This window comes from Balearica regulorum, chromosome 2 (assembly GCF_011004875.1).
Source record: "Balearica regulorum gibbericeps isolate bBalReg1 chromosome 2, bBalReg1.pri, whole genome shotgun sequence".
NCBI classification, from domain to species: domain Eukaryota; kingdom Metazoa; phylum Chordata; class Aves; order Gruiformes; family Gruidae; genus Balearica; species Balearica regulorum.
Window position 1 is genome coordinate 156,389,958 of NC_046185.1, and position 16,259 is coordinate 156,406,216.

Here is a 16,259-nt window from a genome sequence, read left to right on the forward strand (position 1 = left end):
GGGATAACTTTAAATTATCATTAGAGTTACAAGGAATGGACAATGATTCTTTTTTGGCGAGTCAACATGTAGAAAAACTTGCTGAAGGCTACTTTCTACAGCCAGAAAGTGAAGTGAACTCAAGTGTGGAAAAGAGAACATTTCAAAGAATGTATGGTGATAGCCAAACATTTGTACCTGACTGCAGTGAACATCACAGCATTTTGGAAGAAATCTTGAAACATAAAGAGAAATGCACAGGTACAGTTTTGCATAGCTGTGAAGCTTTGAATGTGACTGGAATGCATGAAAACTTAGAAGAAAGTTCTGATTTTCAAACTCAAATTAAGGGTTGCACTGAAAACAAGACATCAGCTGAAGTTGCAAACCATAGTGGGACAGAGGAAGATGTCTGTGTGAGTATCATTGAGCTAAAAGGTGACATGCTTGAGGAAGTTGGTAGCTTGGGCAGACCTCAATCATGGGTAAGTGATGGCACTTTCACATCTCATGAAATATATAACACAAGTGCAGGTGAACTGTTCCTAAAGGAAAACAGCCTAGAATCTCCAATTTCACAAGAGTCACCAGGTGGTAAAGGTAAAGTATGCAAATATTCAAATTCAGATAACAAAAACAGTGTATCTTATGTGCCTGTGGAACATGAGGATATGAATAAAATGGATATGAACTGTAGACAAGATGAGCAACAGGATGTACATTCCTTCCACGCAGTGGAAAATCAATGGAATACGGGGACTGACTCAGCCAAAATAGCTGGGGATGTAGTAGGACCTGTAAAAAAGACAAAATTTGAAGTTCTAAGTGTGACAGTTGATAAGGCAGAAAAAGTAAACCAGAATTTGGATGCTAACATTGTTGATTGTGAGAAAAACATCTTAAATTGCAATAAAGGCCTAAGTCACGATCAGAATACTAAGTCCACTGTACCTCTAGCTTTGGACAACTGTATGTATGAGAGTGTAAAATTGACAGATGACACTAAAAGTCTGGAAGATGCCAGTAATCCCTTACATAAACCCCATAATTGTTTACCTTCATTATGTCAAAATTCATATTCTCATGTGTGTGATAAACCAGTGGAAGAGCTGGAGTTATGTCAGTGTGCCAGTCCAGAGCCAGAGGTTGGGAACATCCAAGTTTCTGTGGGGCCTTTTGCTGAGGTACGATCAGAAACTCCTGAAACAAGTGTGTGTGATGTAAATGAATGTGGTCTTTGGGATGGGGAAGTAAAACAGTGTGTCAGTATCCACTCAGAGGAGGAGAACCTCACTGATTTTAATATTTCAACTGGGAATCCAGAAGCTTTTACCACAGAGAATTTAAAGCAGTTAGAGGCCAAGACTACTGAGCTGAAAAACACCAGTTACATATTAAATACTCAAGTGAATGACTTGACCACAAGTTTGGAACAGATGCAGTCAGATCACAAGATTTTCTCAAACAAAGAGCTTGGATTTTTTGTTGACCCAAAGCAGGTAGACAAATATGCTGCTACTCCTTCCTACGAAATACACAGTGCCTCTGCTGGTGCCGCAGGATTTCAGCAAGGCAGTGAGTGGTGTGTATTAGATCTGATGGAAGACGGATTGAGTGACCAAGAGCGCTCCTATGAACTGGACAGACAAAATCCCCAAGTTGAAATATGGTCACATGTCATCAATCTTCAGACTGGCAGTGCTGATTGGACAAATCAGCTATTTTCTAACACTGTTACTGCTGGTAGTGGTGAATATCTGATGGGCTTTTTATGGAATAATACAATTTCTAACAATACAGTGAAGAATGACAGACTGTGTATAGCTAGTGAGAACTTCCAGAATGAACCTGAAGATTTAACAGGTGCTTCATATGCAGTGGGAAGATACCCGTATCAGCTGCTAGCACCAGGGAATGTTGGTGCTTGGGGATGGCAAGATAAAGATGAATTTGTAAGTATTCTGCAGAAGTGATTTGATGTTAAAGCTAAAGATAGGAATTGCAAGAAGCCAAGTCAAACTGTGGTTTCATTAGATAGTTAAATATATCAGGTGTTATTTTGTCCTGAAGCTGACTGTTCCTTCTCTTTCCTTTGCAAAACCAAATGCCATACAGAATGTAGTAGTTCAAAATGTTGCTGAATATTGGTATATTTTTTCTTTTTGTTCTGTTTACCTTGTGTGAAAGTTTAAATGTTGGGCAAAGTATCTTGAATCTCAATTCTAGATGAACTTGAGATGAACACTTCAGTATGTGGAAGGGAAACTTTCTACAGACTTAATAGTGCTTTTTACCTTCATATAGGAAGAAGTGTTTGTGGCTTTCCTGAAATCTTAAAATTCTTGCTTGGTAGCAATTAGGATATCTTTTGCTCACTTGTGGTCTTCTGAAGTGCTGTGGGAAGGAGTGGCTGCAGAAGTGTGGGGAATGAGCTAGACTGGATCTTGGCCAGCTGGGGTAAGAAAGAAACAAAGCTGACCTGTGGTGGCTGCTGCTCCTCTTCCTTCCCCACTGAGTGGGGCCGGTGCTTTGAGGTGTTCCTTGCACCAACACCTTACAGCACCTGCTCTGACCTTGCCCAGCAGTTGCAGTGCCAGCAGCAGATTGTGCTAGAGGCTGTTTGCTATCTCCTGGGGGAACTTTTGTGTTAAAAGTGGAAACCGATGGAACTTGCTGTCATCTTTGAATCCTTACTATTCCAGTAGTTATGTCGAACACTTCCACTTTCTATAAGTCTTTTCTCTGTCATTCAGTAGATGTGTTTAGGTTGATTACTTAAATCTTTTTACCCTCTGGATGTGTTTTCTATGCACTATGATAATGACTATCTGAGTGCATGTATTTCAGAATTAAAGCTTCATGGAGTTTTGAAATGCCTATCTTAAATTAAACTCTGTAATGTTCCTAGCATCCTTAAATTCACAAAACAAATTTTTAAACTTTTTTAGTATGTGTTATCATGAGCAATACTCTTTCCAGTAAAATCATCATATTAAAATACACCAAAGATATTCTAGATATGGAATAACTTAATGCATTTTGCTCAAACTTGAACAAAACAAGAGAAAACTGTCTCATGTTACTATCAAAAAAGTATTGTGGATGTTGGCACTGCAGAGAGCAATCTCTCTGAAGCACAAATATAATCATTTATATAATGGTTATATATAACCATTAAATGTGTCCATTTCCAATCCAGGTTAAAGCAGAGGAGCCTGAGATGATTTAACTGGATCTAGTAATTTTATTCTTTTTGTCCTGCCTAAGGGAAAACTAACCTAAACTTTTGTTAAAACTGTTTTTTTTCTCTTGAAATAATGACAGAAGTTGTCATCCATGTCTCACTGCTTTCAATTTTCTATAATGCTTCCTTAAAACTGTTGTATCTTTAAGTCCAGAAAAAAAACAAACCATGTGCTTTTGTATCTTAATTTTCTATGTTGTTTTGTAGAAGCAGATACAATAATAATATAGTCAACATTGAGTTAATATGTGTATTAAAGAACTGCCTGAAGTCTAGGGCAAGCACAGGTTGAGTTAGTCTGTCAAAGGCAAAGAATGAAATGTTTGTTGTAGTTTGCTCTGCTTGGCTAGCCTGTTCTGGTGATTCTTGATCAGGGAAATTAATTCTGTGCTGCACAGTTCAGGTTTTTTGTACCTGAAACAATTATGGAATGGCAATTCAGTTAATATATTCAGATGTGGAAAAAACCCTTGACAATACAATCTGGAGTTATACATCTGATACTGTTATTTGAAACTGTGTGTGTATATATATGCACAGATGCATACTGTGCATCCACAAAGTGCATAATCAAAGAAATTTCCTTTTTGTAGGAGTCAACCAAGGTTTCTGAGTTGAATCCTAATGCAAAGGTGTGGGGAAATCATATGTTACACTTGGAAGCAAGTGGTGCCACTGATGGTAGCGTGAGCAAAACGTGGGAAGAAATACCTGACCAACCTCCAGATTCTTGTAAAGAAGGTATGAATAAGAGTTTCTAGCTGTTGCTGAAGCAAAAGGTAAAATTCAGTGCAGAACTTCTCAATTTTAATTTCCTGTTAAAAAAAGACTGCAAATATACAAGCAACTTCACTCAGATGTAGTTTTAACTATGATGTTACTGTGATTAGAAGGAATGCTTTCTGAGTGTGTTTGTCATCTCTGCTGCAGGACTGGATGCCAATGGTGACGGCGACAAAAAGCATCAGAATGCAGTGCTGACAGAGCTGCAGGAGCAGTCACCAGCTGTTTCGGTGTCAGACCAGACAGATATGAACCCTTTGGCTCTTGATCATTCTGAGTATGAGTCTATGCAGGAAACCACCCAGACAGGTAAGAGAAAGCTAATATTTGCTTGGACTTGGTTTAAAAAAAGAAAACATATTTTGAGTTGAATGGTGAGCATCCATGAAAAAACACCAAAAACACTCTCCCCCCCCAAAAAAAAAAAACAACCAAAAAAAACCCTACACCACTTCTGTTGTTCAATAGATGTAGTATGTAAACAGACCACAGAAAATCCTGTCTCTTTTGCTCTCGGGCGTAGATGTGTTTGGAAACTAGTCTCTGAGTATAGGCCTTATGAGATACTGCACTGAATTGATCTTAAGTTCTGGATGTAACTGAGTATTGTTTTCTGAAAAGTTATTCTGAATGCAAGTATCTAGTGTAGGTGTTTACGTGTAGGTATCTATCTGTTTAAGCTGTATGGTTCTAGTTGGGTCAGGTGAAATTCACCTACCATTTGTCTCAAGTAGTAATGTTAATGTATTTAAAGAGTAGTCTTGTACTTAAAATGCTAAAATAAGCGACAACTTAGTCTTAACTTCTTTGCATTCTTTTTTAATGAACTTTCATGATTTTTTCAGTGCAACTGTTAGTAGCTGTAGTCTGTACCAGATGGCATGTTTTAAGAAACTTCTGGAAACTAGTGTAGTGATTCAGCCATGCTTATCTTTCACTGAAAGGGACAGAAGGTCTGCAAGATGCATGTGGCATTACTACTTGAACTGAGATGAGGGATGGGAAAGAGCAAAATGTGCTGGGTGTTTCTTGAGATTCATGAGAGGTCTGCTTCTTGTTCATTGTGCTTAGCTGGTTTTATCACTTGTATTTAAAATGACCAGTATAGCATCTGTAATAGCTGGAAATCAAGACAGCTGAAATCAGACACAGTTGTGGCATCATCCTTGCTTGTGTTGAAAACGGAAAGTTCTCCTTGACTTTTCTACTTAAGGGTACTATAGGGGAATATAAATAACTAACTGGCAAATAAAAAATAATATTAATGGTGCCTATCACTCTAGAAGGGAACAGTGTTCCTCAGCTTAGTGTTAGAATGTGTCAGCACGTCCTTTACGTGCCCCAAATAGTTAACTTTTAATAAGAGTCAAATAGTGTTGTAAAGCAGCTGAACAGCAGGTCAGATCTATTCTACTTGATGAATAGTAACATAGATGGTCCCAACTCTAAAATCTGACTTCACTTTTTAAAATAATAATTGAAAAGATAGCATATAAATTTGGTCTTTGCTAGGTTTTCGGCAAGGAAGGAAGAGGAGTTGGGGAAGGGAAATAGTGGTTAGTACCTGGTATGTGTATTTCTCAGGTGTTGGCATTATTTATATCGGAATAGAACATGTGAAGGACAGAATGGTGGGAGGAAAGTAGAAGTTGATTTAGGATGAAGAAAGGTTGAGAGCTGAAGAAAAGAATGAAAGTTACTGAAGAAGGGAAGGGTGTAGAAGGTAATAGTTGGTGTGAATTACCTTTTAAAAAAGTAATTTACATTTATGTAACATGTTACTAAATGTTTTATAAATCTCTAAAAGCCCCACTAAACTTCTGATCTTTAAACAGTTCTCCCACTCACACAATTAAGTTTACCCTCAACTAAAATGAACATGACATTAGTGTTTTCCATGTGATAATTTTGAAACTTCAGGTATGAGAAAAAATCAATTGACAATCTCTTGGTTAAGAAGAAATTAATCATAATCATTAGTTAACTGATTGGATATCTGCTGATATTTCATAACTGGTTTTTGAAACTCTTTTCAGAACTAGTGTGAGGCCAGAAGTGCAAAGTGCCTCCATTACACTGCCTGCTTGCTGTGTTAGTCAGCTGCATTAGTCAGCTAGAAATTGGTTAGTTTCCTAAGACTGGAAGACGGATATATGAGCTACATCAGTTCAGTATGTACTTTGAGATGTGAAACTGCTTCAAGTGTTTATCTATTTGGAGAACAGAGGCTAACAAGTGAAGTCAGATATGTTTTTTTCTGAAATAAAAAAATGTTGCTGTGCAATTTTGGGGGATGGTGAACTAATACACAATGAACACTTACCGAATTTGAAAACCTGTTACTAGTTATACAGCCAGTAATAGACATGATAGTTTGATTAAAATATTTATTGTGTAACAGAACTAAATTTTAAACTTATGTATTTTAATTATTAGGTGGAAACGAACAGTTGCAGCCAGAAGGTCAGGAAGATTTACGAGAATTACTGAAAAAAACACTGGAATTCTGCTTATCTAGGTATGTATATACCTAAATGTAGCAAACTGGAGGGTAACTAACAAGATCCAGTACCTAACTTGGGATGTATGTTAATATATTTTACAGCTGTCAGTTTAAGTGAGTGGAAAGGGTGAGAATTTGGGGGAAGACAGACACAAATTCCAGAGTATTGTATTGATGTACCTCTTAAGGCTTACATGAAACTTCTGGGCCTAAAACATAAACTAGCAAATATATTGTTTTGAAGTGGGAGTAGTTACAAGCAATTACAGATCAGGTGAATTTTTGACTGTTACTTTTTTTTGCAAATTAAAACTGAGTAGCTTAAGCCATTTGGTAAGCTTTGTTTAAGCTAATAATTGTAAAATTTGCATTGATACAAACTAAAATTTTTGTATGTATGTCTGTAGATCCCTTTATATTTTAAGGATCAATTTAAAAAAGAAATAAAGGGCTCTGAATCATACACATTCCAGTATAGACTGATGCAAGATCATCAAAGCAGTTTACTTGTACTTAATTATTCTCAGTGCTTGTGTCTAGATTAAAACATCCTAAATATGTCGTAATAACCTAGAACAATTCCTAATCTGTATAATCCTGCATAGCCAGTTACAGTCAGTGGTCATTTGAAATAATAAGCTCCTAACAATATTACGTGTTTGGGGGGGGGGGGGGTAATGTGCTGCCTGAACCAGAAGATGCCAATACTGTTGCATGAAGGAAAAAGACATTTTTGGTTTTTAGGAAGCGAAATATAGTATGTGAATGCAACTGGGGAGTTGGTGAAAATGCTGAAAATGAAATTTAGTGTAGGAATCTGCTCTCTGAGTTTTTGTCTCAAGTTTGTTGGCAAAAGTTACATCTGTGACATTTCCTCATTTTTTTCCCCTCTCCCAACAGAGAAAATCTTGCCAGTGACATGTACCTTATATCACAGATGGACAGTGATCAATATGTGCCAATAATGACAGTAGCAAACCTTGATCATGTCAAGAAACTCAGTACTGATATGGATTTGATTGTTGAAGTGCTGAGATGTGAGTAAAAATCCTCAATGCTAGAAAGCATTTTGGTTATTGCTGTAGGACTACTAATCTGGATTCTCAGTACCTTTTCCTTTTCTGTTATGTATCGCGATAAAATGCCACCCTTTTCCTGTAAAGCATTAAATAGAGGAAGCAGCTTCCAGTTTAGACCATCACAATTATAGGACTGCAGTTTTATCAAAGTTACTTCGCATTTCAGGTATTGAGTAATGATCTGTGTAAATGAGAAAGTGGCAATGTCCAGTAGCCTTTCTTGAGAACTTGAACTCAAAGGTAAAAATCAAAAAAGAATATGACTCAATGTGTGCCTTAGAAGAAAAAGCTAATGAATTGGGATTTTCTAGGCTGGAAGAGTGTAGAGATTTGAAGGAACATGTCTATTCAGTTTCGTATGTCAGAAAATATCCTTAGTAATCTTCTGCTTGTTTCTTAATGTTCAAAAAAATATTTGAAGTTTAGCACAAAAAGCTTTGCATTGTAAAACTGTATGCACAGCATCTTTCAGTATGCAAAAAAGCTACTGTGATTGCTAACAGCTAAAATACTGTTTTGTCTTTTTCTTAGCGTTGCCTTTAGTCCAAGTGGATGAGAAGGGAGAAAAAGTTAGGCCAAATCAGAATCGCTGTATTGTGATTTTACGTGAAGTACCTGAATCTACCCCCATTGAAGTAAGTGTTTAGTTGTTCAGTAAAGAATGCTTTTCCCTTAGGATTTGCAAGTTGGATTTCTTCCAGATTTCAATATGCATGTCACATTTCTTACTACATTGTTAGTTAGTTTCTAACAGTGTTTCTAAACCTCAGTTTATTGTGCATGTTTGGATAATAAATACATTTGATAGAAGCATGTTGCTCATAGGAAGACTGGTAAAACCTGTAGCTCTACAGAGGGCTGAAAAACTGACAATGCTCTGTTTGGTAGAGATACCATAATTTTCTTGGACACTTGCTTATCCATATGCACTTATCCCAGCTCCTTGGATAAACAGCAAATGAAGATGAGGGAAGGTAAGTCTTAGAATGGAAAATGTCACTGCTGCACCTTGAAGCTTGTTAGGGTAAAGTACTTAATTTTGCAAACATTTCCACAATGCTGAGGGTCAACAAGTCGTTAAAGTTCTCTGCCGGTTTGTGGAATAAGTGTAAGAATGGGGAACTCAATTCTTTAAAAGGTATTCAATGCAACTCTGATGTAGCTAGGACTATGATGGAAAGACTAGAAAAAAACTACTGGTCCATAGACTGAACCATCTTGAATTTCCAAACTGAGGAGAAGGCACAGATTCTTGATGATGGGGAGATATTTTCATTTCCCTTCTATTTAATTTTACAAGGAAGAATAAAGATTCTGAAAGAGTTGCTGCTCTTGACAGTCTTAATACAGAAATTAAAAATACTGCAGTTTAAAAACATATAAAGAAGTGGCCTTAATAAACAGGAGCATGAAACAAAATGCTAAAAGGAATTGTAGGGAAGAAGTTAGGTATACTATATACACAGCTTAAAAATATCAGCTGCTTTTAGCTTTCTAAATGAAAGGTGACCTTTCAAAGACTACCTGGCTTTAATATTATAGAATTTTTTTTTTCTGTCATCAGTTTGTCATGTTGGATATATTAGCACTGGGTGGTCATTCTTAAATGCTTAACAGCAACAAAGTTCTGAGGAGTCTTTATTTTCAAAAGAGGTGGTCTGAAGTGTTTTGTACATTATGTGTTTAAATTTGCCAGACTGGAAAATCTAGACTTAACCTGCCAGATTTAATAGGATACTTTTTCTGGCATAGCATGGTCAGGCCTTATTTAAGCAGCAAAGGTCCAAAATACTGTAAGCCCTCCCAAGTTGCATTGCATTTTGATGCAGCTTGGCTCAATTTTGTGACAAAAATAAATAATATGCAAACGGAATAAAACAAATACAAAGTCCAAGGTGTGCATTTTCTGTAGAAAGTACCTGATTGTTTTTGAGGTAACATAAATCTGTTTCAAATATATTAAACTGTAGATGCTTGAGTGAGCAGGATCCTGCTGAAAGGGTGAGGTTCTCCTATCCCATGTAGTACGTGCAGGCTTTTGTTTGGCTCTGTGATTTTTGGGATGAGGGAAATAGATGTTTTTCTCTAAGCCATAGAGACACTGAAATTTGGCATCAAATAGTTTCTCGCCTGCTCCCTTTACATCAGGGAACTTCTACTTGCAGCATGGCTTTAGATGAGGTGTGTTTGTATTCTTTCGAGCTAGTGGAGAGATTGGAGAGGGCTAACACTGCTGCAGGTGTTCCGAAGTTCTCAGTTCTGTTTTGTAAGCCCTAAAGTGCTTTTTATCTTTCTTTCCTGGAATTCCAGAGTTTCTGCACTTTAATGTTTTTTTTTCTGTCCATCCATTTTTTTTCTCCCACCCTTTTCTTTCCCTTATCAAAACCACTTTTCTTAGGAGGTTGAAGCACTTTTCAAAGGAGATAATTTGCCTAAGTTTATCAACTGTGAGTTTGCCTATAATGACAACTGGTTCATCACGTTTGAATCGGAAGCTGATGCACAGCAGGTAATGTTATTTTTTTAAGGATTTTAGAATGTAACAAGGGTGGAATGAGGGTGGATTTGATGGGTCATAAACTGCATGGCAATTGTGTAACAATTTAAAAAGAAAAACACCCAAACCTCTAAAACCAGTAATGCTTCCCCTTAGCTTATATTCAGTTATCAGTACTATTAAACATAACCCTGTAAGGGTTTTATTTTGTTTCATGTATCTTGGCTTCCTGGCCAAAGCTGTAATTTTTTGTGTGAAGAACGTTGATATTTTGGATGACACACTGAAATGCTTTAATTGTAATAATTAAAATCTTGTTTTAATGCTACTGAAACATTTCTGTGATGATAAATCTTGCTGAATACAGATTACATGTGAGGGTTTTCTTTAGTCTAACGTTAGCAGACACTTCAAGAATTATTGTTAGGCTTAGCCTGTCAAAACTTAAGTTTCCTTTGTTTAAATTATATTTGACAAATTTTGTAATTACTTTTTTTAAAGGCTTACAGATACCTTAGAGAAGAAGTGAAAACTTTCCAAGGAAAACCAATTAAGGTAAATAGAGCCTTATGGGTTTTTGGGGGTATGAGTGTATGTGTTCTGGTTTTTGGGGGCTCACTGTGTTTTCTAATATAAATTTAAGTGGTGTAATCTCAGCAGCCATTTGACCTGGAGATGGGATTTGAAATGTAGCACATGCCATTTTACTTCTCCTTTTCCTCCTTTCTGGCAGTGGTATATCCATTCCAGCATCAGGCCAGCAGGGGAGCATTCAGCTGTTCCTGCCTTTCTTGAAGGAGAAAACAGTGATAGACAAGTGTGCAGTAAAAGTTTTGAGAGCTGCTAGTTTGAACTATCTTGATTTTATTTGAAAGGCTGCTGTAACAAATATAATCTTCTTTGCAGGCAAGGATAAAAGCAAAGGCAATAGCTATAAACACATTTTTGCCAAAGAACGGATATAGACCTCTGGATATGAACCTCTACACGCAGCAGCGTTACACAACATCCTTTTACTTACCTCCAGTATACAGCCCCCATCAGCAGTTTCCATTGTACAGCTTAATTGGCCCCCAGACCTGGTCAGCCACGCACAGCTACCTTGACCCTTCATTGGTGAGTCTTGTGATTATGAGGCAGTTGCATTCTTTTCAAAGTTGGTATTATTGGCATAGGTATCCTGAAAATGGGAGTTTAAGGTTCGGATTCTTCTTCAAAATTCTTCCTGTGGTGTACAAGATTACTTATTGAAAACAGCATCTGGTCTCAGATTGCAGTGGGATTCTTTTTACCTTTTAATTTTTGAGGCAGTTCTGTAGTAGAGATTATTAATTAACCATTACCAAAAGAAATCTTTACTAAAGACTTCTTTTAGTTATGGTTAAAAGCCTCTTTAGAAATTCATGTACATAGTCTGAAGATCTAATACCAGAAAAAGTAATTCTGATATGTATTGAATAAACTTAATGAAATCCAATAAATAAGAATAACTTAGTATCTTGTTCTTCCAGCAGGAAAATAAGTTCTAGGTTAACATGCTGACTTACCCTATTTGGCATGTTCTTCAAGAAAAATATTTTCTGTGAAAAAATAACACCTTTTTTGGCAATAAAAATTACTTTTGGTAATAAAAGAAATAATTCGCTTTTAAATGGCTTATTTAAAAAAAAAAAATTCTTAAAGGTGCTATTGGTAGAGCTAGAGTGGTAGCAGTAAGTCTTTATATACTCTAATGGGACATCTGCTGCATCCTGCAGTGTTGCTTCCATCTTCTCCTCTGTTGTGACAGTCCCATCAGAATTACCTTGGCCCCTTTCAGTCTGCCTTTGTTATCCTACAAAACCTAATATGAGTATAGTTTTCTGTAATGACTGAGAGACTAAGGTTGTCCTATGTGGAACCTCTTTCTCCCTTCTGTAAATGCCTCTTTACTTGCAGCTAAAAAAAACCTAGGGTAGCAGTGCTCAAAATTAGAACGTTTTTAGAGGTTTTTTGGCAGAGGATTAAAGTGTCCTTGAACAAACTTCACCAAACTTCCTGTGTACTGAACAGCAAGCTAATTAAAAAGTTGGTGTGCTAAACACTTCATGCAGAGGGAAGGTAGCCAGAGCCCTTGCAGGGGGAAGGCTTTTTAAGGGAGAAAGAATGCAGAGGAAACAAGGTAGCATAGTGAACAATGTTATTCCAGGAGAAAGCCACCTTATTAAGTAGCAATGAATGTGATAAACTAAGACTGGCTGTTGCACAGTCTTGCTGCGGTATAGTGAAGTAGTTGGATGGCACTGGTGTAGAAGACATAGACTAATTGGCTACAGGTTCAAGCACAGCATAGTGTGTATCTGCCTTATATCATCCTGGAACTCTTTGTATTCCAGACAGCTTTCTAGTCCTGGCCTTTGGGGGAAGATGGTACAACTTTGCCAGCATTAAAGATCTCATACCTTTCTTAGTAAAACCAGAAAATTACCTGGCAGAGTTTTGCCTCCCACTGTTTTGCAGTATATTGTCACTGGTTAGCTGCATTTTGTGTGCATTAATGTAGCATGATGTTTCTCGACCCTTTTACAAGAGTTATATTTGAATAGAAGTTACTTGTGAGGCGAACAGGGAGCATGAGGAACAATGACACAGGAATAATTTTCATGACAGGGTTGCAGTTTGCATGTAGAGACTTGTGTGCAAATATAGCAGAAGTTTCTCTCCTCTTCTGCTCTGGCGTAAACACTAACAGTGCTTTGTCTGATTTTCTAATTTGAGATTAAATATACCCACTAGTGCAGGCACACAGTGTTAGTTCTGCAACTAGAATGTGGCAACACATGTCCTTTAAAACTACCTACTTCAAGTACTTAACAGTATTTGAAGAAAGATCTAGTTTGTCCTGCTTGTAAAAAAAGAAAAAAATTATGTAGAAAAAGTGCATTGAAGCTTTTGGTATTATTGGCAAATGAAAATTACATTTTTGCCTCCAAAAAGATCACTCATCCGTATAAAGAAAGAAGGGGTGAATATTGCCAGTGTCCCTCTAAGCAATGAATTAAACTTGTTTTCCTTTATGTTCAATGTCTCTTCATTATTCAGGTTCAGTAGTTGCTTACTAGCTTTGATTTGAATTTTACAGTATTCAAGTTGCAACTATTAAAGCAGAAAGCACTTCAAAGCAGTGTTTCAATGGAACTCTCTTCCTAAAATAGCTTTATTAAACTCCTAATGGCCTATTTTTGGAGTCTGAGGTAGCATTTGCTGTCATGTGTGCTAGATCAGGCTAACAGTAGTTTGACATGACAGCTTTGGTATTAAATTTTATTTTTCATTGATTAATGATTTGCTTTAACTTTTGCAAGAAAGGTTAGACAAGCTTAAAGATACCTTTGTAGGAAACAGTCTTAGTCCCAGCTGTTACTTACCATTTAATTAAGTGTAGAGAGTGTGCTACATAGAAGTCTTACTGTTCTGTGTTTTAGTTCTTTTTGTGGAAGAAGACAAGCATTTGCTGTTACTAATAATATTTCCTAGATGAAACTCATTCATACATATAAAAGTGTGCTAGTGAGGCTGGAGAGATTATTATGAACATGCTTCAGATTTTGAGAACTGCTTAATACAAACATTGATATGAACCCACCCCAAAAAATCTCTTGCAAATGTTGCTTGCTTGGGCAACAAGACAGTCATTCACATGTAGAATAAGGTGGTCAGATGTGAAAAGAATCAGAGGTCCACTTAACATCCACTTATTCTCTAGGTTTTATTTAGGTGTCATGTGGAAGATAAGTAGAATGAGGAACTAAAAAGAAATTATTCTTTTAGGGAGGGATTCACATATAAGAAAAACAATTTCAGGCTGTGTAGGTTAGACTTTCTGATGAAGTATCTCTGTACTCTGAAGCCATGCATAGTATGGTGTGAAATAGAAGGAACATAACTTACAGCTAAGAATTTTGACTTGTTTGTCAATCCTTTCAACAAATTATCAGAACTTGCATATGTGTAGTGGCTGTGTTCTCAAAAAGCAGCATTTTGTAAGTTGGCTACAAGGCACTGGACAAATGCTCTATTGCTGTTTGAGCCAATCTTTTAAGTACTGCCCTGTGTAGAATGACATAAAATACAAGGTTAAATAAAAATAGCACTCAGTTTGTTTATAAGCATGCAATATATCCTTTAGGTAACACCCTTTCCAAATACTGGATTTATCAATGGATTCACATCTCCAACCTTCAAGCCTGCTGCTTCTCCATTGACTACACTCAGACAATATCCTCCCAGGAACAGGCAAGTTCAACCATCTTTTAACAATATACATGCTCTCTTATTATCTGGCATGTGGGGTTTTAATCTGTTTTAGTGAAATTGAACCTGGTGCAAGGTTAAGTGAGGCCAAAGGGCAGACAGTGCTGCTACTGTTAGTGGATGTACTGTTTCTAAATGTAAATGGACTGTCTGAAAGCTGAGAATTTGTCTGTTCAGTGATTTAGGGCATTCAGATGAAATATTCTGAATGATGGCATGTGATCAGCAGGAATATTCATATAGTATTTCCAGTTTAAGTAGGTTTTAGTAAGGCCATAGTTGAAAAATAGATAGTGAAAAAGGTTAATTTTGATAATTCACATGACCTGTTAAAATGAATATTTACCATTCTTTTAAAAGAAATATGTAATAAAGTGCTTCTTCTGAAATCTGTGTGTAGTCCTGGGCCTCAGAAGCTCTCTCATAGTACGTATGTTGAAATGACTTTTGAATTTGTAGGAATCCTAGCAAGTCTCATATACGACATACAATACCCAGTGCAGAAAGGGGACCTGGGCTTCTAGACAGTCCTACAATATTCAACTTTTCTGCTGATCGTTTAATCAATGGCGTCAGGAGTCCACAGACGCGGCAGCCGGGACAAAACAGGACACGGATGCAGAATGCTACTACGAGTTACACCAAGAGGGAAGTAGGAACTGGACGGATGGAACAGACCAGTGTTGATTCCTCTCCTGGATTAGGTAGAGGAAGGTGAGTGTACTTTGTAGTTGTCCTCTGAAATACCTGGTATTGCTGCTTCTAAACTACTTCTTTTAGTAAAGAGGTATAGTGCTAGTACTGTTCTCGTTACTGTTTAAACTCGGACTGTCTGTCCTCAAAGTTAAAATCTTGCAACGTACTTCAGAGAAAGTGCTAAATATAGAACAAATGCAGAGTGGACTTGCATGTTTTCCTACCAAATGAAAATCATTAATGGCAACTGATGAACAATTTACAGCTGTAAGAGCTAATCCTCTATCCTTTCTTTATCTATTATAGGAAACTTTTTGTGTAAGCAGTTCTGCCTGTTCCATTGTTCAGCAGTGTAGATTGTGCGCCTGAACTTCTACTAGCAGTGCTCATTATTTTTTTTCAGTTGAAAGATCAGAATTTTGCCCAAATTAAACATTGCAACAGCAAAGATGATGGATAGGTATGGAGGGAGGAAAAAGGATTGCATGCAACTAAGAAAACTATTGTTATGCAGTTTAAAAAACCAGCCAAATAAAGTACCTGGGGAGCCGAAAATTGGTGGCACCAATATTAATGTGAGAATTTAGGAGGCTTATTTTGGAATTTCTTAAAATACATTATAGTTCTAATAAGTGCTGTATAAAACTACTGTGCAGCTTTGTTTAATGATGGCTGTGTTTGTGTCCCCAAGTAAATCACATTTTGAGTGACTTACTGAATGGAAGGATAAGTCCTTTGCAGATGATCCTATATTAGGCTTGTATTGTATCATTGCAAAACTAAGTGGGGATTTTGTGCAAGGATTGTAACACTTTTCTAAATCTAATTTGCCAAATTGTGTTCTAACTAGTGGATGAAAGTATGATTAAGGATGTAGGAAACAAGATTGCTCAAATTATAGACTACAAAAAAGCACTGGAATAGTCAGTACATAGATTTATATTCTGATGCTTTGGTATTGAACACATTTAGAACATTAAAAGTCAAACAGAAAACTTGGAAAATATATTGGAACAGAGTTAGAAGGCATTGCAAACTCTAAACTGCTGCTTGGAGGGGGTTACCTGAAACAGGGCTGGGGGAGAAGTACTGCAAATGTTTTGAAGGGGCTTTACCTGAACTCAAAATGGCTACTCATATTTCAAGAGTTAGAGGTATCAAAAATAGACTAAAACACTTACTTTG

General features: G+C 36.9%; 1 protein-coding gene across 5 annotated transcripts in view; it reads left to right on the top strand.

The window, feature by feature from the left end:
* Positions 1-16,259, top strand: part of LARP4B (La ribonucleoprotein 4B) — a 56,405-nt gene that overhangs the window by 28,264 nt on the left and 11,882 nt on the right. For 2 of the 5 annotated variants that reach the window (XM_075746589.1, XM_075746588.1), the window contains exons 3-12: positions 3,817-3,964; positions 4,154-4,315; positions 6,443-6,524; positions 7,410-7,546; positions 8,120-8,223; positions 9,987-10,097; positions 10,587-10,640; positions 10,992-11,201; positions 14,254-14,360; positions 14,838-15,092. In XM_075746589.1, the coding sequence (XP_075602704.1) occupies positions 3,817-3,964; positions 4,154-4,315; positions 6,443-6,524; positions 7,410-7,546; positions 8,120-8,223; positions 9,987-10,097; positions 10,587-10,640; positions 10,992-11,201; positions 14,254-14,360; positions 14,838-15,092 (1,370 nt within the window). Of the gene's footprint in view, positions 1-2,283; positions 2,437-3,816; positions 3,965-4,153; positions 4,316-6,442; positions 6,525-7,409; positions 7,547-8,119; positions 8,224-9,986; positions 10,098-10,586; positions 10,641-10,991; positions 11,202-14,253; positions 14,361-14,837; positions 15,093-16,259 lie in introns of those variants that run through there. The other 3 variants (XM_075746591.1, XM_075746590.1, XM_075746594.1) reach the window with 2 other exon arrangements.